Here is a 27,539-nt window from a genome sequence, read left to right as displayed (position 1 = left end):
TTATGATAGAGAAGACTCAATTTGTTGTCTCAGTTTGTTGTCTCTTTGTTTGAGGTGATTACATCTTGAATAAATAGTACTCTGTAAAACCCAAAAAGTTAAGGTAACTCAAACCATTTCAGGAAACTGACTGCATCAAACCATTTAAGTTCAAAAACTAATCCTAATGAGTGCTGTGAACTTAATCCAGTTGAGTAAACGAAGCTATTTGAGCTCGGTAAAACCCAATAAATGAGGAGAACTCAAACCAACTGAGTACTGTAAAACCCAATAAGTTAAAGTAACTCAGTGATTGAGAAAAAACGTGTGCCACAAACTATTTGAGTTCAAATCTAATCTACGCGAGTACTGTGAAGTTACTCCATTTACGTTGACTGAGGTATTTAATTAACTCGTTACCTTCAACACCACCTAAATGTAATTGCTGCCAGACTGCTCTTACCGTGAAACATATTTTGTTGGAATGTGGACGTTTAAATACAATTAGACAAACTTTTCAAGGAGAATACTTTGGACATTTTGAAAAAGGTACCACCAGGAAGAATCCATTTTGCCATGAAATAGCCATAAGTTGCTGATGTGGCAATAAATAAATAAATAACCTTCAACTAGGGCTGGGCGATTTTTTTCGATTAATTCGAAGTTACGTTTTCAGACGATTTTATTTTGAATCAAATTGAGAAATCGCGATTTTTAAAAAATATATATTTAATACATTATAATGGCACTAATGCGCTTTTTTAATGTCGTGTCGCGGCGCTTCTGGTGTACGACCTGCTTGACTGCCTGTTAAAGCGTGAAGTCATGTAGGATTTTACTTGTTGCATTAGTCTGAGTCACGTCTGCGTGGATTGTCAAGACATTCCCTCATCAAGTCGATAAACTCGATCTCGACATGTTTGAAGGACGTAAAATCGTGCCATGGGAATAAACGCGCCGATCTTTTGGTTTGAACACGAGCAGAGGTGAGGGCCAGTAGCAGTGAAAATGAAAGTACCCGCCCCATGATGTCATTTAGCGGACCTAGTTGAAAAAATCAGACAGATCAGGCAGCATTAGACAGAGAGTGGAGCAAAGCGCATCAAATGATCGGTATTTAAAAGGGGGAAAAAAGAAAAATAGATTAAATATATTATTTTATATCAGACACACATCTGGTGCTTGTATTTGCTCCTGCTATACGTCCACAACTTCACACATTGGGTTAAATTAGGCTTTACAGTTTCCATGTTCAGTCCTTTTCTTCCATTCTTTTTAAGAAAAAGGCAGCATCATTACAACCTGTCATTCAATCAGAAGACAAAGTCAAAGCCGAGCTGACAGCCAATCTTTCCTAGGCAAAACTTGCAAAAAATACCTCTGTATTCCTGCAACTGCAATATTTACACAAATATTTCTTATTCAAATCGTCAGCAACGCTATTTAACTCGTGAATTTGTTTTACATTTATTTGCACCTTGACCTATTTTTGTATGACATGGCCATTAAAAATACAGTGTTCCTTAACCAGATGGTTTAAGTTACTTTTAAAGAGAGTGTTACTTCAGTCATGTTGTTGTAATGTTTTGAGAAGACTAGTAACACAATAAAAAAAAAAATCAAAATCGAAATCGTGAATCGGTCAAACTTTATAAAAAACCTAGATTTATTTTTTATTTTTTACCAAATCGCCCAGCCCTACCTTCAACACTGAGTTTAGGTCTGCACGATTAATCGTATTTTTATCACGATAACGATATTTGTGGCCCACGATCAATAATTAAATAGCATCTCAATTTTACAGGATAAAGACCAAGCCGTTATTTTAATGAGTGGATTTTACAGATTGTACCCAAGCGGCAACCTCCCGCTCTCTCTCAGGAAGCCAATACGGAAGTAACTAAAACTGCGATTCATCCGAAATTCCCCTAGTCCTGGCCGGTCCTGGCTCCAAAATAGAGCAAATTTCAACTGAGCCCACTGTTAGAATGGCCAACTTTATAGCAGAAAAAAAGGTGTTTACAGCCTGGTGCAAAAAAAGATTTTAGTTAATACAGCTAATATTACCCAACATGACAACTGTGAGGGGGGTGGATTCTTTTATAACTCATCCGTTTCCTTTATATTAAGTTATATAAAGTTCGCATAATTAAGGGCGTGGCCACTTGAGTGACAGTTAGGTCTCGTTGGTCGCCGTCACCTCAGCTGAATCCTGCAGATTAGCCACTGAACTCGGCGTATTTATCGTATTTCTGTGTTGTTTTATGTGGCTTTACACAGTCAACTGCCTTTTGGACTTGTTTCCTTCAATTATTAGATGGCATGGCATGCTGAGTGCACTTAATTGTGCTCACAAACCATTCACGCGGCCTCCGTTTCCCATGTGAGTAAAGTTATATACTTATATACCATCTCTATACATGTATTTGTTTTATTTAAGATCGTTTATATTTATATTTAGAGCTGTAATGCACTGCAGAATCTGACGAATTGATTAGCTGTAGGCTCTAGAACAGTCATCTGAAGCGTTGTCATACAGTGTTCTGCTGGATTTCATCAATAGTCCTGCATTTACTAACACAGACTATATCTGAAGTGTTGGGAAGTAATTCGCGTTTTCCTCCTGTTGAAAAACGTCATAAGAACAATGTTTAGTGGCTCAGTGTATTACAGCAGTGTTTTTATAAGTCTAAACACTTTATTGATATAGTGTACAACCAAGCACAAGTGGTCAGAATACAAACGAGTCACAGGTGATAAAGTATTAAGCGTTCTCCCAAAGTAAAGTGTGTCTGAACCAGGTCCAAGCTAAATGCCAGCAGGTGTCTGAATCACCGCTCACTCTCCGCCTCTTTGCCCTTGTTTGGTATCCCGCCGTGGGTGTGACGACGCGCAAACAAAATGGCGACGGTTGGCCGCACCTACTTGTGGCTTCTTTTGCGCTCTTTAGAAACCTATGGGTGACGTCACGTATACTACGTCCGTATATTTTACAGTCTATGAACACAACAAACCTCATTAACCACTTTAAAAGCCATCACAAAGTGGCTGTCATCAGTGGGTTAATAAGCTCAGGAGAATTCTGCTTTGCATTTTTCTATGCATTACTAACATCACTAAACCAGACAGCTCTTTTGTTTTATTAGTTAACCAAATATTCGTGGAGATTCAGCAGTTTTTCTTCTGACTCGTTTGCCGGTCATGTAAACAGAAGACACTGTATCCAATTGTTTCAATGTAAAAAATAAGTCATTGTGGCCCTGTTCACGCGGGTATTCAGGTTAGTTTTCATCAATCTGATATAACTTTTATTATTTACAAGAAAAGAAAATGTAATAAAGTTTCAGATAAATTAAACTCCATTTATAAATAGACTTGCTTATTTTATGTATTAAATAATGACAAATAGATGACTAATTTCTTTCGTTTCCAAATAGACCATGCACTTTATTCAGTTTTACGGGTTTAATATGTGTGCTTTTTTTAATAAAAATTGTTTAACAAATATTTTAGTACATCAAAAGTAATTAAATTACATGTCTTTTGATTAAAAACATTACGCAAAGGAATTCATTACGCGCGCAAAAAAATTAAACATTAGGGGTGTCAAAATTAATTGTTTCTTTGGTGCACCGCGATGCAGACGCGGACAATTCGGTATCGGTTCAGTAATAATCATAACCGGTTATTATGTACTGACGTCATTTATCTCCTATGCTCTCTGTCGCGAGGGAGGTGAGCGAGAGTATTTTTAACACTCAGCCAACTCAGGGCCGGCCCATGGCATAGGCACCATAGGCAAATTCTAAGGGCGCTGTACATCCATGGTGGCGCCAGAAATGAGCGCGGTTCAGTTGGTTTTGTTTTCGATATTCTTGACACATTCAGTTACAGACGGCAATAACTCAAAAACCTCTTACCCTAAAAAGATCTAAAGTGTGTTTCCTACAAAAAGACAAAGCTGGTTATGTTTCACAGCTGTCTTTCTTTTTTTCGCTCCACACTACGAGCACTGCTCCGTTTAAGCCCTCGCAATATGTGTTTAGCCGGGAGAGCTCGCGCTGAGAGGAGCTCTCAGCAAGGGACCATCGGAAAAGTGCTTATTTTTTTCGTTTTTTTTTGTTTTCGTTTTTCTGCTCCACTCTTCGCGAGCTCTCCCTGTTGCGAGGGCTTAAGTGTGTGTGTGCATGTGTGTGTGTGTGTGCGTGTGCATGTGTGTGTGTGTGTGTGTGTGCGTGTGTGTGTGTGTTTGTTTCTTTGGTGCTGTCTATGTTTGTGTTTGAATGAGAGAGTGTGGTGTTGTGTCTCTGTGTGTTTACAGACAGCTTGTTATAGCCTCTCCTCTAAAATATAACACTGTATATGGAAAGCATCGTCAATGCACCAAAATATCGAATTAAACCGAATCGAAGGCATGATAATCGTAACCGATCCGAACCGTGAGACCAGTATAGGTTCACACCTCTATTAAACATACCGGGGCTGTTTAAAGATCTTTAATTTTTCTATATTTTTTTAACTCTCAATACTAACGCTAAGATAATGACGGAGTCTGAATGACGGAGTGTAAGGGTGCTTTCACACTAGCACTTTTGGTCCGCTCCCGGGTTCGTTTGACGTCATAGTACGGTATGGTTAGCTAGTGTGAACGTGTCTTCTGAACCCGGGTTCAGACCCGTGAACCGTACCAGAGTCCGCCTGAAAGAGGTGGTCTGGGGTACGGTTCATGCGAACTCTGGTACGGTTCACTTCTGATGTGAATGCAATCGTACCAAATCACGGAAGTGAACAGCCAACTGTACAACAAACTATAGTTTTCATAACATTCGTTCGTGTTTATGTGTGTGTGTGTGTGTGTGTGTGTGTGTGTGTGTGTGTGTGTGTGTGTGTGTGTGTGTGTCACGTTTCGTACCTTGGTGACACGCGCGGGACTGAGCCAGGGCAAACACAGTGATACACAGTGATGTCTGCTTGTCTTCGCCAAAAACAGCTTCTGCAGACGCTGTGTGATGTTCTGAATGTTTATAATATGTTTGCGACAGATAGACGTGACTCGCTTTCTGTACGTCCCAAACCAAAAGCTTCAGTTAAAGCAGAATGACCGCGATGTGCAGAAGTCTTTCCAATTCGGCGCTTCCTTTCATGACCATCACCTAGCAACGGCCGTCAACAAAACAGCAGCTCGATGACGCAAACGTTCCGGGGTTCAGAAGGAAAAAAGACAGTGTGAACACAAACCAACCAAGGAGGTGGCAGGGGGAGACAATCGAACTTGGGTACGGTCCAGGCAAATAAACCAAGTGTGAAACCCTAAAGCTGACTCTCCTGCGCTTCAGCAGTGTGTCCCACTGTTTATGAATGAAGAGAATGCTCTGTTTAGTTTCACCTCGAGTTCTTTAACTAAAAACGAACACCGAACTGCTCAGCACGCTAGCTAAAATGCTCTTGTTGGTTGCACCCCGGATGCACAATGAACCGAACACGCCATTCTTATATTCGAGGTTTGTGAAGGACGTGAAACAACCGCAGACGCTTTCTCAAGTTGGTCGCGACACCCTGCTTTATAACTTATTAGTTTATTGCAGCAATTACACTTAGCTTTGCGTCGTTCTTCACCACGTGTAGCCACACCTTTGAGCACATCTTGTGGTCCATGTCTAAACAAATGTTTCGATTATTATTGAAGGTGCTCTCCAGCGGCGAAGTTCCCGGCAGAGTAGCGAGTGGGGGAAAAAATGTGCAGGAATCGGACAAGAGGAATCAAAATTTAAATTGTAAAACAAGTATCTAATCCCTGCCAAGTTTTATTACAAGTTGTGTTTTTTAAATTCGTGGCTGTGAAGTTTATTGATAAAAAAAATATGCAAGCGAAACTTTCACCTTGATATTTTAGCGCGGCTGAATTACGCTGTTGGTGGCGAGAACGAGTCTTCGAATCTGTGGATATTCCTACTGTGAAATGACCACATCAAACATGTTGTGCTAATATGGATGCAGCACACTAGAGTGAAACTGATTAATGTTTGCTCCACATCTGACTATCAGAGTTTGAGTTCCAGTAAAACGTATACAAATAAAATGAACATGGTGTTTTTTAAAATGAATGATGGTGAATGAAGTCAAACCGGTGAGCCGTCTGACAAAAAAAAGTGCCCTTCTGAATCAAATCCGCCGGATACCCTTTTGGTTCTTTCACTTATTTAAGAGACACTACTGACTACGCTTGCATGGACATCTGTAATCTAGTTATTCGACTTAATAGACAATAATATAATTAAGGTGATTACGTGAAATGCTTTAACTGCAGTTCGGCGTTTGTAACCGATTAATGGTATCAGTTAAACGTTTGGCTGCATAAGGGGCGATAACAGCGAATGCACTTTTTGCGTTGAGAGGGGCATCTGTTGAATGTTTTATTAATCGCTGCGAGTGTTTTACACGCTGCTTATGCACCCCGGGCCACTCACATTTTGCTGTTGTGTGCTCAAGCGGAAGAAGTGTTACTTCAGTCGCGTCTTTTTCATTCTTCAATCAAATCAAAGCACTGCAGGGTGTCTGTTAGGGTGACAGCGGTGTTTGTGTTGTCAAGACGACTACGGCGAACTTTTTGTAATGATAGAGGAGAGACTTGTTGTCGCTGTTTCAGGTTATTCAGAGCTGTATTACTTTACAGATCTTGAATATCATGATATTTTTAAAAATTACAATTATAACATCGACAGCAACACGACTCGCACACAATATGGGTCAGCTGATTCAGTATTTTCCTAGTGACATACAAAAGAGCATGATGCCTCTTTTTTTTGTCAACATAAAAGGCAGTACGGTGCACCTCGCATTTTTGGAACAAAAAGGTGTGCTCTTTGTGATCGGCCCCTAAATGTGCAACACGTATTTATAAACTCGCGGGACAGTAACACGTGCATACACGAATGTCTACAGACATATTTTGCCTAAGAAGCAAAATGAAAGAACAATCTTTCTGGTCACAGTTTGACACAGGTGAGTTGACATAAACCAGCGCTGACGCTAATCGCCTCTGTGCTGCATGGAGCCGCGTCATAAACTTAACAAACAAACTATTGAGGATTTAGTGTACAACCAACAAACCAACCTTTTTCCATTTGGAAAATTATTTTAAAATAACCTACAAATCAAACAAATCCAAAGATTTTCTTGATTTTTGTATAATGATAACTTCGCACCAAACTGAGGCTGTCATTTTACAGCTTATAAAACCTTGAGATGGAGGAAATAAGTCATAATCATAAGACAATCTTTAATCTAATGACTATTAAAAATGTTGACCGAGGTTTTGTGAAATAATAATAACAGCGGAGCATTAATTAAATGCATATTTCCTGTGGAGCGATCGATTTTTCAGGTAGCCTGATATTTTTATTTGATGGAAGATAAAAAAAACAAAGATTTTTTTTTTACATCCTCGAGCTTGGACTCATTAGTGTCGATACATGTTTCACATTGTCCACAGCCCAAGGTTTTGGCTGCTTGCACTATTGAAATGGACGTTTGGCATTAGTGCGAGTGACCAAAAGTTGGCTATAGCAGCCCAGCCTTGTATATTGAGTTCCTGATGAATAGTTTTGGTTGATACAGAATAGTGTAATTTAATTCTGCAGTGAGTTTGGCTCCTTATCCCCTTTTTTGGATAAAATGTTGGTTGGCACCAGGATGTCCCTTTCAGACAGCTTCCTCTTGCATCCACACAATTACTCCTGTTGGATGTGGTTTGTCCTTTTTGGTGGTATGCTGCCTTTATCCTGGATACTGTGGCGCTTGATCTAAGACCTGCTGTCTTGGTCATAGATTGAGACACACTAACAATTTGTCCTCTTTTTTACTTCGATATGTCTTCCATAATGTTGTGTGCATTGCAATAGTTCAAACTGAATGAAGTAAACCTGTTCCTGTTCGCTCGCTGCTCTCAGTGTAGACACATCCCTTCTGTCGCAGTGGTGGGCAGATCTAGCTGGCAGCCACCCCTCTTGTATGGTCTCAGGGAGTGGTCTGGGGGAAGAAGATAACATGGACACAAAGACAAGGTATAAGTCCCAGTAGGGTGATTTATTAAGAAAGCAGAGCAAGGATAAAGTACACAGGGATGTGCATGGCAGTGCATTCAGCGCCAGAGAGTTTGGTGTCTGTGCTTGGTGAGGTTTTGGTCAGGGTGCTCTGTGGGAGAGAAGAGCAAAGTGAGAGTCCTCCTATCATCATGCTCACAGTCTTCCTCAGTGCAGATGAAGGGCACTAAGTTGATGGATTGGGGCACTGGGGGTTTGTAAGATGTCAAGGGGAAGTACTTTGGCAGCCTGGACAATGCTGGCAGTATCGACACACCTGTGGTTCTGGTCCTAGACCGTAATACCTCTCTTAGAATTGTAGGAGGGTTGCTGTCACCCTGCAATGTCCTTTTGGCTGCCATGTACGGTCGACATCTTCTGAGTCTGGGAACCTTGTATCACTAGCTGGCATTTATCCTCCCACCACCACCACCGAGTGACCCAGTACAACAGATCATTCTTGATCACAGGCTGGGTGAAACACTGGCTGGCAGACCTCCTGGTCCACAAGGTGGACTCTGTAAGAGGTTCCTGTTTTCTCGGTGTAGACGCAACACTCATCCTTTTGCATGTTGCTCTGTGCATTCTCTCATTGCGGGAGACTGGGGCCACCCATCTTGTGGGGTCTTAGGGAGGGGTCCAAGTGAATAACTGATCCAGTCTCCCAGATTTCAGTGAAGGTGTAGGTGACTTCTCATTCAGTGGTAAAGGAGCTGCAGATCTGTGTACTGGATATGTAGTGTCCATTGCAGGTTGTCTTTTCTAGGGTTCTTCTGCTCCTTTTCTCTCTTGCATCCTCGAGATTGAATGCTTCTGCCACCTTAATGCCTGACATCAGCTCTGGCTAGGTGGTACAGTTGCAGAGAAGGACGAGTTGTCGTTGCTGAGAGGGCAATGCCTCCAGCAGGCAGTAGATTGTTAGCCTTTCGTCAACCTGGGTGGCTGAAGGTTGGTCTTCTAACAGGCTAAGGTGGGCCAGATGTAGCAACTCCAGTGCCTGCTCTTTGGCTGACATGTGCTCGTCCAGCACCCACTACTGGAACCTGTGCACCAAGCACTCTCCTGCTGAACTGTTGTTTCTCACAATGAACAATGTTTCTCAACCACCTGCCTCTTCTCACTCCCAGGGACGACATCTGTGAGCTGGTGTTGACAGCTCAAAATCCTCGAGCTGTGCAAGGATGTAGTCTATCTTCAGCTCCAGGTGCGGGTGGTGAAAGTAGAAAGAGAGCGGGACCCTATGCGGAAAAAAACAGATGTTAATACCTGTGTCACGTGTGACACCATAATCCGCCCGCATTTTCCATCAGTTGTCGCAGATGAGAGATCACACGAACACAGAAACGAGGTATAAATCCCAGTAGGGTTATTTAATTAGAAAATAGAGAAAGCTTAAAGTGTGCAGGGCAGTGCATTCAGTGCCAAAGAATCTAGGGTCCATGCTTGGTGAGATGCCGGTCAGGTTGCTCTGTGGTTCCCATGTTTATTGACTGCATCGTTTAGTACTCTCTCAACGAGATGCATGCTGCTGATTTGGGTGAGAGAGCCATTTCCATGGCCAGGCTGACCTTACATGGGCAGGTTCAGACATTTCCTTGTTTTTTCATGCACCTCTTGTCATAAAAGTGTAACCCCGCCGGTCCTACGCCACCCAACCCGCTCAGAGCTGGGATCGAACCAGGGACTTTCCGCATGGGAGTCGGTTGCTCTAACAAGGAGGCTAAAGACCATGGCCTCTAGCGTCTGTCGCTAGAGCACCTTTAGAGGTCAGAGGAGTGAGGTTTTACCTGCACAACACTCACTAACTGGCCTCCGTTACACTCACCCCTCTAAACCTCACTCCCATCTGGGTCACGGCACCAATGTAACCCCGCTGGTCCTACGCCACTCAACCCGCTCCGAGCTGGTATCGAACCGGCGACCTTCCGATGGGAGTCGGGTGCTCTACCAAGGAGGCTAAAGACCATGGCCCCTAGCGTCTGTCGCTAGAGCACCTTTAGAGGTCAGAGGAGTGAGGTTTTACCTGCACAACACTCACTAGCTGGCATCCGTTACAAAAGCTGAAAACAAAACTGAATACTCCGCAAATGCTTTTAAAATCAGTTTTGAATGAGTAAACCCTTTCATGCGAGACATTGAGTACTTCTTCAAAAAAGAAAACACAATCTCAAGATTTTTTAAAGGAGCAGAGGACCCAATACTGAGCCCTGTAGCACTTCATGGTTTCAATATTGTGTGATGGTATTCATGTCTGTTGTGTCTTTGAGTCGAGGTTAATTGGTCTTTTTTCACTTTAGGGCTGATGGTGCTGAAGGAAGAGACCCAGAACCTGAATAATATGGAAGAGAAAGATCAGAATAAGAAACACAACGATTTCTTACCTGATGAAACATCCTCCGTGACCAAAAACACTTGTGAAAGTGCTGAGAAAACCAAATCTAGCAGTTATTTCCCTTGTCCGGAGTGTGGAAAACATTTTTGTCAGAAATCAAGCCTTGAAGCTCACATGAGAATTCACACCGGAGAGAGCCTTATAACATGTGATCAGTGCGGAAAGAGTTTCTCTAGAAAATCATATTTCGACAAGCACAGGAAAACTCACACCAAAGAGAAGCCTTACTGGTGTACCGAGTGTGGAAAGCGATTCAGTCAAAAGAACAACCTTACAGTGCACATGAGAATTCACACCGGAGAGAAGCCTTTTCCCTGTCAGTATTGCGGAAAGAAATTCCGGCAAATGCAAAACCTTAAGGCTCACATTCCTGTCCACACCGGAGAGAGGCCTTATAACTGCCAACCATGTGGAAAGAGATTTACTAAAGCAGAAATCCTTAAAGAACACACGAAAATTCACACTGGAAAGAATCTTTTAACGTGCGATCAGTGTGGAAAGAGTTTCACTAGAAAAGCAAGTTTTGACATCCACATGAGAATTCACACTGGAAAGAACCTTTTAACGTGCGATCAGTGTGGAAAGAGTTTCACTAGAAAAGCAGGTTTTGAAATCCACATGAGAATTCACACCAAAGAGAAGCCTTACTGGTGTACCGAGTGCGGAAAGCGATTCAGTCAAAAGCACAACCTTGAGGTGCACATGAGAATTCACACCGGAGAGAAGCCTTTTCCCTGTCAGTATTGTGGAAAGAGATTCAGGCAATTACAAAACCTTAAAGCTCACATCACTGTTCACAAACAGAAGCAGTATGCCTGCCAACAGTGTGGAAGGAGTTTTGCCCAAGCAGAAAACCTTCAAGTCCACATGAGTGTCCACACTGGAGAGAAGCCCTACTCTTGCACGCAGTGTGGCAAAAACTTTAAATGTAAATACAACCTTACTTGCCACATGAAAATTCACACTGGAGAGAAGCCGTTCACGTGTGATGAGTGTGGAAAAGGGTTTAGGCGTAAATTTCACCTTAAACAACACATGTGGCTTCACAGAACAGATAAATTATTTACATGTGAGAAGTGTGGGAAGAGTTTTGTGCGTGAAGATTACCTTAGCGAGCACATGAGGGTTCACACAGAGAAATCTTTTAAATGCGATCGATGTGGAACGGGTTTCTCTTATAAGAGGAACCTCAAAGTACACATGGCCAGGCATTCACCCAAAGATGACCCCCAATAACATTCATCTAGATTTGCCCGTGTGAGTATATTTCTGCCAATTAACCTAGCAAGAAACATTCAAAACTACTGTGTCTCTGTTAACCGTATGGTTGTTTAATTCACCCGGATGTGTTGTTTGTTGTGTTATGTTCGTTATTTTGAAATAAACCTATTATTAAGATACACAATTTGACCAAATCACACATGAGTTATCGATTCTTATGTGTGGCTCCGGTGCAGTGTTCTTATGCGAAACCATGCCAGAGTTCACATGAACTGCTCCCCAGACCACACTTTTCAGACAGACTCAGGAATGATTCACAGGTGCGATTGCAACTTTGTTTGTACGAACTTGTCACGATACTTGAATTTCAGTACATTTACATTTAGTGATTTAGCGGACGCTTCTATCCAAAGCGACTTACAAATGAGGACAAGGGAGCAAATTACACAACTTTTAATAGCAACAATGAATATGTGATGTAGGCAAGTTTCAGGGATATAAAGGGTAAGAAGCAAAACATTTAGTATTTATTTTTTTTGTAATACAGTTAGCGGTAGAACCAGAGAGGCAATTGCAGATTAGGAAGGAAAGTGAAGACTAAATAGTTAAGTTTTAGTCGTTTCTTGAAGACAGCGTTCTTCGCTCTGCCGTTCTGATGCAGTTAGGAAGTTCATTCCACCAACTGGGCAGATTGAATGCGAGAGTTCGGGAAAGTGATTTTTTCCCTCTTTGGGATGCAACCACGAGGCGACGTTCATTCACAGAACGCAAGTTTCTGGAGGGCCTATAAATCTGCAGAATTGAGAGCAGATAAGAATGAGCAAAGCCAGAGGTCGCTATGGAAGCAAACATCAGAGCTTTGAATTTGATGCGAGCAGCAAGTGGCAGCCAGTGCAAACGGATGAGCAGCGGAGTGACGTGCTCTTTTAGGTTCATTAAAGACCACTCGTGCTGCTGCGTTCTGAAGCAGCTGAAGAGGTTTGATAGGGTTAGCTGGAAGCCCCGCTAGTAGAGAGTTGCAGTAATCCAGTCTGGAGAGAACAAGAGCTTGAACAAGGAGTTGAGCTGCATGTTCAGATAGGAAGGGTCCGACCTTTCTGATGTTATAGAGTGCGAATCTGCACGATCGAGCAGTTCTAGAAATGTGGTCAGAGAAGTTTAGTTGGTCATCAATCGTTACTCCAAGGCTTTTCACCATTTTGGATGCAGTAATGGTTGCCCCATCCATCTGGATTGAAAAGTTATGGTGTAGAGTCGGGTTGGCAGAAACTACAAGCATTTCTGTTTTCGTGAGGTTCAGCTGAAGATGATGATCTTTCATCCAGTGTGAAATATCCAACAGGCAGGCTGAGATGCGAGCTGGAACCGAGGGATCATCAGGATGAAAAGAGAGGTATAGCTGGGTATCATCAGCATAGCAGTGGTAGGAGAATCCATGTCTCTGGATGACTGGTCCTAGAGATGTCGTGTAGATGGAGAAGAGAAGTGGCCCAAGAACAGAGCCCTGTGCTACCCCAGTGTTTAGATGCTGTAGGTTGGACACCTCTCCCCTCCAAGACACCCTGAATGATCTGTCAGTGAGGTAAGATCAGAACCATTGAATAACTGCCTGCAAAGCCCAGTGACTCAAGCGTAGATAGCAGGATCTGGTGGTTTACAGTGTCAAAAGCAGCTGACAAATCCTACAAGATGAGGACTGATGATTTAGAGTCTGCTTTAGCCAGTCTGAGATCCTCCACGACTGAGAGCACGAGTATTGCCAAGACAGGCGACGTGTGTCACGTCAATCACTCAACGCAGAAGTATAAATCAGATTTTAGGATGTATTAACACTAGGTTGCATTGAACCATGTTGGGGCAGGATTGTCCCCCTTTTTCCTCTTCCCCTTGGCCTGCACTCACATTGCATTTTACTTTCCGAGCCTGAGCAAGCCTACATAATCGATGATATGATTGTTTCGTTTAACAGATGTGAAGCAATCCCACTCCATACAATGGAGATTGTGTTTGTTCTATTTTGTATTAGTTAAGTCTTTTGGGATGCAGTTACTTGGGCCCAATCCCAATTCCACCCCTTACCCCTTCCTCTTAGCCTTTGTTTTGCACGTTCACGTGAAAGGGTAGGGGTGTTCCAATTAAAGCTTGAAGGTGTAGGGCTAAGGGGAAGGGGTATATACCCCTTCAAACAGACATTTTTTCAGGACCATACTCTAAACCAAGGGGTGGGAAAATTTCCCAGAATACACCAGCCACAAGGGCAGAATAGCTGCCCCTGGAAGGAGATCCACAAATTCCATGAATTTCAACAACAAATAAGCACGCTTTAATACATTCATAACCGTGTTCATGTTTTACCATCATGATTAAAAAATAAATAAATAAAAACCACTAAATTTCGCTAGCTATAATCCATTTAAACTTGGAATGATAAGAAGTAATCTCTGTTACGTGTAAATTGCTTTCAAAGTATTTTTTATAGTTCAGTTTTAGTGATCTTCTTATTGACAATTGTGCTTTTTTTTTTTTAATGTGTGTGCATTTAAAACAATATAATTATCCACAAAGTATGGGGTTTTTCTCTAAATAAGTTGTTACTCCCCCCTGTTTAGAGCATCATTATGAATGTTTTACGTTATAACTAACATTTTTCAAACAATGAATCTGCAACAAAGCAACTACTGTTTTGGGAAAAACTCGTCACTACATTGTTCTTTTGCCAAATGATGCATTGTACTATGATAGTTCGGCCATGAGTTGTCGATGTTTGGGAAACGCTCGCCTGATTAACAGTTGCTCCTCTAGCCAGTCAGCTAAAGGGGGAGTTGACGTCACTCCAGTGCAACCCATGGCTGGTCAGAATGGCATTTGTATTAATAATTAATAATTCAGACTTTAAGTGTGTGTATATATATATATACATACATGTATGTATATGTATATATATATATGTGTATGTATGTATGTATATGTATGTTTGTGTGTGTATATGTGTATATATATGTGTTTGTGTGTATGTATATGTTTGTGTGTGTGTGTACATATATATATATATATATATATATATGTGTGTGTGTGTGTGTGTGTGTGTATGTATGTGTATATATATATATATATATATATATATATATATATATATATATATATATATATATATGTATATATGTGTGTGTGTATGTATGTGTGTGTATATATATATATATATATATATATATATATATATATATATATATATATATATATATATATGTGTGTGTGTGTATGTTTGTATATATATATGTGTGTGTGTGTATATTTATATATATATATATATATATATATATATATATATATATATATGTGTGTGTGTGTGTGTGTATATATATATATATTTTATTTTTTTTCCAATACATAATCATCTCAAAGAAACCATAGATTCTGTGACCCATAACTTAACCCTATGTGTTTTAAAAAGTTACATATATACAACAATCTTCGCCTTCCCTCAACAGTAAAATGTTCTACATGTTAGGTTCAACGTGTCTTGGTTTTCATTTAGTTGTGTAAATGGTCTCATGGTTGTTATTGCACTCACACAACCCATTTGCATGTTTTTTTAATCTTATATAATGTACTTTTGAGTCCTGTATGGTGAAGATTCATTCTTGTAAACGTTCATTGTTGCTTTTCCTGTTTCCCTACCCCTTTATTCTGAATAGTGTAATCTTGACATCCTGTGTTCCCAATATTCCATAGATGTTGCCATTACTTTTCTTAAAACTTTCGTTTTAACCACGCTTTTGATTTACTGTATTTAAAATCAGTATCTGTTGTTGCTTGTTGTGCTGCTTGTTTAGATAAATTGTCTGCCGAACTCATTCCCACTGAAGCCTATATGTGCTGGTACCCATATAAATGAAATTGTGACTCCGGAATTTGATATATTACCTTAAATATTATCAAAATATTATCTAATAGTACAGTGGGAGTTATCGTAAGCTATTGTCCACTCATAATTTTTTAACACCCTTGTTCTCTCTCTCTGCAGTGTTTTAAATCTGCTTGTGTTATGTGATTAGCATTATATAACTCTCAGGTTAGCTCGATACACTACAGCCAGCTGATCGCTTCCGAGGATTATTTTGTTTACATTTTATTAACAACAAATACAGAATTCTACAGTGATATACAAAAATATATGCCAGAGTGTACATTAAAAACATTCAGTAATTAAGAATCTCATGTTCCTTAAGAATATTACAAGTCTTCTTTGCTTTTTTTTTTATTTATGATGTTCTCCCCACTTGTGCAGTAGTTCTTAGTCTCTTGAAGGTAATGAACAATTTTTAGGAAGGTAATTTTTTGATGTTGAAATATGGCATCAATAACAATAGCATACTCTTTTTTTATTATTATTTATTATTATTATTTTTTTATTTTTTTTTTTTAGTAACTGGAAAACCAAATTTATCAAAAAATTCATTGTAAAATAATAAATTACTATTTAAATTCAGAAGTTGTCTAACTGATACAATTTTCCTACTAATTTTGGAAGAAGAGAGATTTATTTTTATGTTGAGTACATCTATTATTACAAATAACATACTTGTTTAGGGAAAAATTTGGCTTGCATACCAGCATCCAGTCCAATAAAGCTTGTTTGTGAAGTTTAGCTAATCAAAAAAAAAAAATCACATCTCAACAAAAAATTCTACAGCATCATGTCAAATATGTGTTTTGGAAATGTAAACCACATATGATCGTTTCGGAGGTGACTTTTATTTTGGCAGTGGTTGTGACGTTATAAAGGCTGCGTCGCGCAGAGTCCGTGCATCAGCGGAAAGAAGGAAGGTTTGTTTGTTTTACAAGCGACGCGAAGCTAAACGAGCTGTCATCAAATATAACGTAATATCTTACTTGGTTAACATTTATGTATACAAATAATAGATTGTACGAGTATATAGCGCACGTGAGTGACAGTAGTCTCGTTTCTCTCTGTATCGTGAATCTGTTTGTAAACATGAATCCAGTCACTGGCGAGTAGAGGAAAACTGCATATCAAAAATGATTTGAAATAAACGATTCACTGAATCGATCGAATCACCGCGCACTGAAGTCACCATCTAGTCAAGTCAGTGTAAATACACTCAAACTAGTCGTTTAGAGTTTTCATGAAAGTGCTGTATTTATTACACTGGTCAATGTGTTTATGTGTTTATATTTATTTCTGTTATTTTTCTCATCTTAAACAGAGTGTCTAAACACAAAGAGACTTCTGGAGAAGCGACTGAGTAGAATCATCTATAAAAAAGATGGCGTCTCTTAAAGAGGACAGTGAAGATCTGAGGATCACAGAAGTGTTCACACTGAAACATGAAGATCCTGAGGAACAAACAGGTTAGTTTTTACTTCTCAAAGCTGAACTCGGAGGCATTTAATCTTCAATCAAATGTGCAGCTTTAAATATTTTAGAGAAATCTCATATTAGTGTCTTGATGGCACAAAGTGATCAGACAAACACTAAAACTGGCTTCAGGTGAACTTGAGAAGATCCTGCTTATAGTTTGCTCAATGTCACATGCTCAGTTATTAATAATTCACCAGTCTGGAGTGTAAAAACTGAGTCAATTTTAAGTGGCCAGTGGAGGTGTCTGTCAAACCCGCTAAAGCTGAAATACCAGCATTTGGAGGGTGTTAATGTAAAGCCCTGCTAATAAATAATGTGAACTTAATCTATTTGAGTCAACAAAGCAATTTGACCACAGTAAAACCCAATAACTGAGGAAAACTCAAACCAACTGAGTACTGTAAAACCCAACAAGTTAAGGAAACTCAAGCCATTTGAGGTCAAGTTTGCTACAAACTATTTGACAGGGTTTCTGCAAGGTCTTAAAGTCTTAATGTCTTAAATCTCCAAATCCAAATTTTAGGCGTTAAAGTCTTAAATTGACGATAATACTGTGATGTAGGTCTTAAATCTATTTTAACCATGTCTTAATTGTCCTTTTGTTCATGTATTGCTACACAATCTGGCCAAGACCCAACAAAAACTTAAACTTTTTGTTTAAAAAAGGTAATTTTAACTCTATTTATGGTAAATGGGTTAATTATTTTCCTTATAATGACATTTGTTTAAAGGTTCTCAATGTATTTACTGCTGAGCACACTGACCTGTGTGTGTGTGTGTGTGTGTGTGTGTGTGTGTGTGTGTGTGTGTGTGTGTGTGTGTGTGTGTGTGTGTATATATATATATATATATATATATATATATATATATATATATATATATATATATATATATATATACACACACACATACATACATGCATATATATATATATATATATATATATATATGTATATATAAATATATATATACATGTATATATATTAGTTTATGATAGCTTTTAAAAACATTTTATTTTAAAGAAAATATATGTTTAAAATAAGTCTATGGATGCAACTAGAGCTTTCTTGTCTTTACACAATATTAAAAATATTTTGCTAGAAATAAAATGTAAAATATTTAAATAGTTTATTATTAAAGTATTATTGTATTATTAAATGTATTATTATTATTATTATTGTTTTTTTTTTTTTTTTTGATAGGACAAATAAAAATCTTTTCCATCTGGGCCATTTGAAAAATGCCTTAGACTTTAGCCCTTAATGGATCTAAATTTCCATTCATAATGGTCTTAAAAATGTCTTTATATAAGTATATTAAAAACCTGCAGAAACTCTGATTTGAGTTAAAAATTGAGTACTGTTGAAATAATGAGGTATTTTATTGACTCATTACCATTAACACTTTGAGTTTAGGGCTGCACAATTAATCATATTATTATCAGGATAACGATCTTCATGGCTCATGTTCAATACATAAATATCGTCACGATTTTACAGTATAAAGACTAAGCTGTTATTTTAATGGGTGAAGTTTACGAATCGCATCACTACCCTGAGTTGACTATTTAGATTGCTAGTGTTTTTTGGAGAAATGTATTGTTAATCGAGTAGCCTTTGCTCCTGTTTAGTTCAAACTTCCCAAGGTAACACAAAAAACCTCATTAACCACAGTAAAAGCCACCACAAAGTGGCTGTCATCAGTGGCTTAATGAGCTCAGGAGAATTCTGCTTTGCATTTTTCTATGCATTACTAACATCACTAAACCAGACAGCTTTTGTTTTATTAGTTAAGTTAATATTTGTGGAGATTCAGCTGTTTTTTTCCGACGCGTTTGCTGGTCATGTAGACAGAAGACACTGTATCCAATTGTTTCAATGTAAACGATAAGTAATTTTGACCCAATTTATGCGGGTATTCAGGTTAGTTTTCATCAATCTGATGTAACTTTTATTATTTAAAAAGTAAAGAAAATGTAATTAAAAGTTTCAGATCAATTAACTCAATTTATAAAAATACTAGCATATTTTATGCATTAAATAATGAAATAGAGAACTAATTTCCTTTATTTCCGACTAGACGATGCACTTTATTCAGTTTTACAGTTTTATTAGGTATATACTAGCGCTGTCAAAATTAACGCGTTAACGCATGCGATTAATTTTAAATAATTAACGCGTTAAAAATTTTTTACGCAATTAACGCAGTTCAGGTTTTTTTACTTCCTGTTTTGGTGGACGTGTGTTCAACATGCATTAAATGTGGATAAGACCAAGGAAGCACATTTTGAAGGCAAGTTCCAGTATAAAACAATTAGTTGCATCACAGGTTATCCAGAGTTTCATGCAATTTCGGGTGTTTCATTTTTAACTTTCGACATCTGTTGTAAGTTGATACCGCATGGCGAACAGAAAGAAAATCCTCCGCATTTCGTGACTCTGTTCTTTTAAGGTAAGGTTCCTTTTAAGGCTACACGGTAGAATTTTAATAAGAGTATTATCTTAATCATATTAAAATTGGAGTATTGGTGTCTTATGTAAATGTACTCAGTACGTCTGGTGAAGTCGCGAGCTGTCAAAGACAGGGCATTACTCTGTCTTTCAGCATGAGCCCTCCAAGTTTAGCGTGTTTCCTCATTAAACGCAACGAAAGCGCATGCTTCGCGTTGTTGTGTCAGAATCCTTGTGAAATACAGTAATACTTTAGGGCGCTTAGTTTAAGCAAATTTGATGAACGTGATCATGCGTGTTGAATCTGAGGGGAGTTGCTCCAGTATGGAAGGCCGTTGGGGCCAAGACGTCTGCAGCGCGTTGTGTGTGTGTGTCTGTGTCAGGCCCGTTGAGTGGTGTCAGGGGTGGAGTGAGCGACGTATCTGAGAGGGGTGTGCAATGTATTTAACGACCGGTTTGCAAGAGATTATCATTCATTTGGCGGCATTTGGGAGTCTCTGTGCACTTGCGGGATACTCCTAGCAACTGGATAAATGTAAAGGAGGATTAAGCTAAATTGTTTCTACTCTATAATTAATGTTCTCAACTCACAGCAATAAAACTTTACAATGAGTGCAACAGTTTGTATTCTATAGTTTATTATTATAATTTTCATTTTCCATATCTGATATTCCTGTATTTTGGCATTTTTTTGCAGTCCACTTAGAATCCAACATGGAAATCAATGTTTTCTTTATTGGCAGTGATTGTTTTGAAATTTAAATGTCATTAACATGCCTGTGTTTTAATTTCTGTAATAAATATGGCTGTCAAGCCAGGATCTTGATGGTTTATTGTGGGTATGTTGTTTACATGAAAAAATCTGTGTTACAAGTTAAACAAAAATTCTATTAAACAATTATATTTTGAATTTAAATAGTTTTTGTCTTGCGTTTACATTAATTTTACATTTAAATAGGCAAAATGACAAGTTTTAGTATTTTAAATGCGATTAATCACGATTAATTTTTTTAAAAAGGTGTGATTTAATTAGTTAATTTTTTTTAATCGATTGACAGCACTAATATATATATATATATATATATATATATATATATATATATATATATATATATATATATATATATATATAAAATTAGTGGGGGGCCGTTATCTCACTCTTAAGACTATTCTACGCAAGCTATGATGACTTTCACCTTGATATTTTAGCGCGTAGATGTATACCTGGCCGATTTGTACTGTACAGGGCGGGAACGAGTCTTCGAACCTGTGTGTATTCCTACTGTGAAATTACCACATCAAACGTGACGTGATAACATGGATGCAGTACACTAGAGTGAATCTGATCAATGTTAGCTCCACATCTGACTTTCAGGCACATGTAGAGTTTATGCGTTCCGGTAAAACATTTACAAATAAAATAGACTGGTGAGTCTGACAAAAAAAGTGCCCTTCTGAATCAAATCAGCCGGATAGTGATCTTTCACTTGGATCTTGTAAGAAAATCTGGCGAATAGTCCTACATGACGGTAATAGTTTGATCACAGTGTTTACTTCAATTATGCCGCTAATATAAGCATACTCCACATGTCCCAATTCCATTACTGTTAGTTCAGTCATGACTTTAGTCGGATTAAGATGGTCAAAAATCTCTGTTTGGAGCTTATGTAGGCCTACAGTTCAAAATTCATGTTTAACTGAATAAACAGTTAGTAAACAAGTATATCTCATTCAACAATTTTTTTGTTCATCACAAATTATCACAGTACAACAGTTTCTCAAGCAGTTTGTAATGCATATTGGAAACAGGAGATGAGCCCCTGGTCTAATGCGCCACCTGGCTTGAGAAAAATGTTCTCAAAGACTTACTTTTAGTCATTATTTGGGTAGCACACATATTTTGAATGCCTTCGGCAGAATTTAAATGAGCCATTTTAATCTAGATTAATTCCAAGATTACAGTGAGATGAATCTAGATAAAAAAAAAATAATTATGCCCACATATTTAGTCTATGCGCCCACCACTATTTTTACAGTGTAACCGTTGTAGAATGGGGATGGGGATGTGGCACAGAGAACCAATTCATCAATAGTGATAAAACTGCATTAACATAGAGAGATACAGAGAACAGCTGTGTCAACAGCCAAGGAGCAACTTCATTACATCTAAAGGGAAGTCTGAAGGCAACATCTAAAACAGTATAAAAGGTTTGAGTTCAAGAATGTTTAGGGTTCATTCTAGCTCCTTTTCCACTAGCATACTGAACCGGTTTTTGTGCTGAACCGTTCCGTTCAATGCCAAACTGGGCCAGACAGCACGGATACGGTTTCATTTTCCACTGTCGCGCTGTAACAAAGCTCTTTTGAACATTAGACAAAACGCATCAGTAGTTGCCTTTTTTTAAGGCAGTGTAAACAGCTCCCTTTTGTTCAATTCAATTGAAATAAAATTAGTTTTTTCATGTTCATGTGTAAAAAGCAAAAGCAACCGTTTGACTAAACACTGGACTAGCTACATTTCACAGCACCCGTATTTATCTAGAGGTCATATGTTGCGCAGCTCTGGGCAAATTTTATTTGGAGGGGAAATGCCCAATGCATCTCTGTACATAACGGCAAAATAAACAATGAAAGTGCAGCAATATAACTGCATTTGTATTAGTGGAAATAAGTTTATAAGTTAATGCATGGGCCTTGTCAAAAGCGAGCGGACCCTTTCACTAATAAATATAGCACTTAATTTATTCCATTTTTAACAATCAGTTAAATTACACAGAGGTTTTATATCATCATGCCGGATGTCCGGCGTGCTGCCGTGAGGGGAAAAAAATGAATAGTTTTGGTTGATACTAAGGGTGTCACGATCCTCCAAATCTTCGATTCGATTACATTTTTGATTCTAAAGGCACGATTCGATTTGATTTTCGATTATGAATAATAAATTAATTAATGACCAATTACTTATTTGTAGCCTACCGTTTAAACTACCTGACCTTTATGGTCTTTGTTTTACCCATAAACAAATCATACAGTAAATGAATAAAGGCAAGATACACACATAATTACCACCTGTCAATCACTTTTTCTGTGGGACTCGTGAATAGGCAGTGATCTGTGTCGTTATAATGGCGTCGGTAAAAAAAGCCAACAGTATCTGAGGTGTGCGCTAAAATGTCTAAGTACAAGTGAGTGAAAGATTGAAGCAGTCCTCTGACTGCCTGGACCTGCTGTCTCGAGCGCATGGCTGTGTGTGCGTCTGTGTCTGTGTGGTCACGTGATGTGCATTTTCAGAGGTAGAGAGGAAGGAGGGCTGCTCAGAAATGCTACACGCCACTGTGGATGTCAAATCGTTGTCGTTCTAAAATGCCATTTAAAAACAAAGACAGTGTAAACAGGCCCTGAGTGTGTACTTTTCGCGAGCGGATTTGCAACGGGGGCGGGTGGAGGATCACGATGCCGGTGTTGTCTATCGGACGAACTGTACGTAATACGTACATAGCAGAGCTTGCAAAACTGTGTTTTTTGTCGACAACACGAACGTTGTCAACATAACTCACTGGAAATCCAAAATACTTACACACCGGCGACTTCATTGAAAGAGGATAGGGTTTAAAGGGCCATGAAACCCCCTCGTTTCAGCAGGGTGTTTTCACACCTCTACTTTGGAAAAAGTCAGAAAAGTGGGCGTGTCCAGCTCTGTTTAGGGGGGAGTGTTGGAGGAACTGAAGTGGGAGGGTGTGGGAGTGTCTATTTGGGCACGCGCGAGTTTCAGTCAAAATACACACAGGAGAAAGTGATGGTGTTTAACCTACATGGACATCTGTAGTCGAATTATTTGCCAAATTATTAAATGGTGGAGTTTAACTGCAGTTTGGCTCTTTCATTCAGGGAATTCATTCATGCCCCTCGCGACAAACAAGATATTTGATTCGAGGAACTGCTCTAAGCGTGTATTTTTCATGCAATCTTTGATACCACACGGCGAATGAGAGAAAAAAAAACTCCGCATTTTCCGGAAACTTAGATGCACACGGCAGGTAGCGTCAGAAAGCCGCGTGTGTTATTCCGGTCACTAAATGCGGTGCTAACATGTTTGCACTCAGTGCAATAGTTAACTTAATTCGATACGAACAAACTGAATAAACAAAGAGCACTGGTCGCTCACTTACCAAATCTGTAGAGACAGGACAATTACTCCTGTTGGATGTGGTTTGTCCTTTTTGGTGGTATGCTGACGTTATCCGCTGGCGGTCACCCCTCTTGCAGGGTCTTAGGGAGTGGTCCGGGTGAATAAGCTGATCCGGTCCCCAGAATTTGATTGTTGTTGGTGACTTCTCATCCAATGGTGAGGGAGCTGCCGGTCTGTGTACTGGATGTGTGGTGTTCTTTGCAGGTTGTCATTTCTAGGGTTCTTTTGCTCTCTCTCTCTTGGATCCTGGAGACTGGATACTTTTGGCATGGTTGTGGAGGAGGATGAGTTGTCATTGCTGAGAGGGCAATGCCTGCAGCAGGCAGTAAATTGCGAGCCTTGTCTTGGCTGAAGGTTGGTCTTCTAACAGACAAAGATGGGCCAGATGTAGCAACTTCAGTGTCTGTTCTCAAGCCGAGACGTGCTCGTCCGGCGCCCATTGCTGGAACCTGTGCACTGAGCACTCTCTTGCTTGGCTCAGAATAGCCAGGAGCTCCCCATGTTTCTCAACCACCTGTCTCCTGCTTTCACTCCCAGGGACGGCATCTGTCCATGAGCTGGGGGAGGATGTTGCTTGTCTTCAGCCCCAGGTGCGGCTGGTAAATGCAGAGAAAGGGAGAGCAGGACCCTACATTGGACAAAACAGTACCGATGTTAATACTTGATTCACGTGCGACACCTCAATTTCCCAACTTCTCTATCAGTTGTTGCTGATGAGAGATCACATGGACCCAAAGACAAGGTATAAGTCCCAGTAGGATGATTTATTAGAATGGCAGAGCAATCGTGCATGGCAGTGTGTTCAGCGCCAAAGAGTCTGGGGTCTGTGCTTGGTGGGGTTTTAGTCAGGGTGCTCTGTGGGAGAGGAGAGCACAGTGAGAGTCCTCCTATCATCATGTTCACAGTCTTCCTCAGTGCAGCTGAAAGGCACTCAGTTGATGGATAGTGGCACTGGTGGTTTGGAAGATGTAGAGGGGAAGTACTTCGGCAGCCTGGACACTGCTGGCAGTATCGATGTACATGTGGTTCCGGTCCTAGACAGTAATACCGCTCTTAAAATTGTAGCAGGTTGCCATTATCCCGCAATGTCCATTTGGCTGCATGTGTACGGCTGCCAACTCTTGAGCCTAGAAACCTGGTATCACTAGCCGGCAGTTTTCCTCCCTCCACCACCAAGTGACCCACTACGACAGATCATTCTTGATCATAGGCAAGGTGATAGAATTTCTGGCAGACCTCCTGGTCCACCTTTTCCAGTGGTAAGGGAGCTGCGGGTCTGTGTACTGGATGTGTGGTATCTTTTGCAGGTTGTCATCTCTAGAGTTCTTTTCCTCGCTCTCTTGCATCCTGGAGATTGGATACTTCAGCCAGCTTATTGCCTGACATAAGCTCTGGCTAGGTGACACAGTTGTGGAGGAACACAGAAAGCAGATTACGAGCCTCTCTTCAACTCGGGTGGCTGAAGGTTGGTCTTCTAACAGACAAAGATGGGCCTGTTGCAACTCCAGTGCCTGCTTTTTGGCTGAGATGCGCTTGTCCAGCGCCCACTGCTGGAATCTGTGCACCAAGCACTCTCCTGCTGGGATGAGAATAGCTAGGAACTCCCAATGTTTTTTAACCACCTGCCTCTTCGCCTCTTACTTCTGCTCACTCCCAGGGACGATATTTGTGATCTGGTGTAAACAACTCTCCAAGTCCTCGATCAGGGGGAGGATGTAGTCTATTTTAAGCTCCAGGTGCGGGTGGTGAAAGTAGAGAGAGAGTGGGACCCTATGTGAAAAAAAACGGTACAGATCTTAATACCTGTGTCACGTGTGACGCCTCAATCCGCCTGCATTCTCCATCAGTTGTCGCAGACGAGTGATCACAGAGACAAAGAAACAAGGTATTAATCCCAGTTGGTTGATTTTATCAAGAAAGTGGAGCAAGGTTAAAGTGTGCAGTGATGTGCAGGGTGGTGCATTCAGTGCCAAAGAGTCTGGGGTCTATGCTTGGTGAGATGCCAGTCAGGATGCTCTGTGGTCGATATCTTAATTGACTGCGTCAGATTTGAGTGAGGAAGCCATCTCTATGACCAAACACCTTTGCTGTTTATATCTGAGACCTGTCCACCAAATGAATGGTCCCTAAATGTTTTTAAAATCAAGTAAGTAAACCCATTGACATCGAGTACTTCTTTCAAAAAAGAAAATGTCTTTACATTATCAAGATTTTTTTAAAGAAGCAGAGGACCCAATACTGAGCCCTGTAGCACTTCATAGTTTCAATATTCTGTGTTGGTATTCATGTCTGTTGTGTCTGAGTCGAGGTTAATTGGTCTTTTTTCACTTTAGGGCTGATGGAGTTGAAAGAAGAGACCCAGAACCTGAATGAAATGGAAGAGAAAGATCAGAATGAGAAACACCAAGATTTGTTACCTGATGAACCATCCTCAGTGACCAAAAACACTTGTGAGAGTGCTGAGAAAACCAAATCTAACAGTTATTTCCCTTGTCAGGAGTGTGGAAAACAGTTTTGTCAGAAATCAAACCTTGAAGCTCACATGAGAATTCACACTGGAGAGAGCCTTATAACATGTGATCAGTGCGGAAAGAGTTTCTCTAGAAAATCATATTTCGACAAGCACAGGAAAACTCACACCAAAGAGAAGCCTTACTGGTGTACCGAGTGTGGAAAGCGATTCAGTCAAAAGAACAACCTTACAGTGCACATGAGAATTCACACCGGAGAGAAGCCTTTTCCCTGTCAGTATTGCGGAAAGAAATTCCGGCAAATGCAAAACCTTAAGGCTCACATTCCTGTCCACACCGGAGAGAGGCCTTATAACTGCCAACCATGTGGAAAGAGATTTACTAAAGCAGAAATCCTTAAAGAGCACACGAAAATTCACACTGGAAAGAACCTTTTAACGTGCGATCAGTGTGGAAAGAGTTTCACTAGAAAAGCAAGTTTTGACATCCACATGAGAATTCACACTGGAAAGAACCTTTTAACGTGCGATCAGTGTGGAAAGAGTTTCACTAGAAAAGCAGGTTTTGAAATCCACATGAGAATTCACACCAAAGAGAAGCCTTACTGGTGTACCGAGTGCGGAAAGCGATTCAGTCAAAAGCACAACCTTGAGGTGCACATGAGAATTCACACCGGAGAGAAGCCTTTTCCCTGTCAGTATTGTGGAAAGAGATTCAGGCAATTACAAAACCTTAAAGCTCACATCACTGTTCACAAACAGAAGCAGTATACCTGCCAACAGTGTGGAAGGAGTTTTGCCCAAGCAGAAAACCTTCAAGTCCACATGAGTGTCCACACTGGAGAGAAGCCTTACTCTTGCACGCAGTGTGGTAAAAACTTTAAATGTAAATACAACCTTACTTGCCACATGAAAATTCACACTGGAGAGAAGCCGTTCACGTGTGATGAGTGTGGAAAAGGGTTTAGGCGTAAATTTCACCTTAAACAACACATGTGGCTTCACAGAACAGATAAATTATTTACATGTGAGAAGTGTGGGAAGAGTTTTGTGCGTGAAGATTACCTTAGCGAGCACATGAGGGTTCACACAGAGAAATCTTTTAAATGTGATCGATGTGGAACGGGTTTCGCTCATAAAAGGAACCTCAAAGTACACATGGCCAGGCATTCACCCAAAGATGACCCCCAATAACATTCATCTAGATTTGGCCTTGTGAGTATATTTCTGCCAATTAACCTAGCAAGAAACATTCAACACTACTGTGTCTTTCTGTTAACCGTATGGTTGTTTAATTTACCAGGTGTGTTGTTTGTTGTGTTATGTTCGTTATTTTGAAATAAACCTATTGTTAAGATGCACAATTTGACCGAA

At 39.9% G+C, this 27,539-nt stretch overlaps 2 protein-coding genes and 1 long non-coding RNA gene across 14 annotated transcripts in view; all 3 read left to right on the top strand.

Annotated features, from left to right (window-relative positions):
• Positions 1–11,864, top strand: part of zgc:162958 — a 13,472-nt gene extending 1,608 nt beyond the window's left edge. For 4 of the 6 annotated variants that reach the window (XM_073945622.1, XM_073945623.1, XM_068219528.2 and 1 more), the window contains exon 3: positions 10,358–11,852. In XM_073945622.1, the coding sequence (XP_073801723.1) occupies positions 10,358–11,688 (1,331 nt within the window). In that variant the 3' untranslated portion in view covers positions 11,689–11,852. 6 annotated transcript variants of the gene reach the window in all.
• LOC141381970 (uncharacterized) lies at positions 6,847–10,220 on the top strand. The gene is made up of 2 exons (XR_012402881.1): positions 6,847–9,687; positions 10,050–10,220. It is a non-coding gene; the product is annotated as an uncharacterized lncRNA (long non-coding RNA).
• zgc:171727 lies at positions 10,842–27,539 on the top strand. Of its 7 annotated transcripts, none has more exons than XM_073946731.1 (4): positions 16,482–16,554; positions 16,680–16,780; positions 16,902–17,046; positions 26,029–27,536. In XM_073946731.1, the coding sequence occupies exons 3-4, from the start codon at positions 16,962–16,964 to the stop codon at positions 27,357–27,359; spliced, it is 1,416 nt and encodes a 471-aa protein (XP_073802832.1). In that variant the 5' UTR covers positions 16,482–16,554; positions 16,680–16,780; positions 16,902–16,961; the 3' UTR covers positions 27,360–27,536.

The sequence above is a fragment of the Danio rerio genome, chromosome 4 (genome assembly GCF_049306965.1).
Source record: "Danio rerio strain Tuebingen ecotype United States chromosome 4, GRCz12tu, whole genome shotgun sequence".
NCBI lineage: Eukaryota > Metazoa > Chordata > Actinopteri > Cypriniformes > Danionidae > Danio > Danio rerio.
The sequence above is the reverse complement of the archived record's forward strand: the minus strand, read 5'-3'. Positions and strand labels throughout refer to the sequence as shown.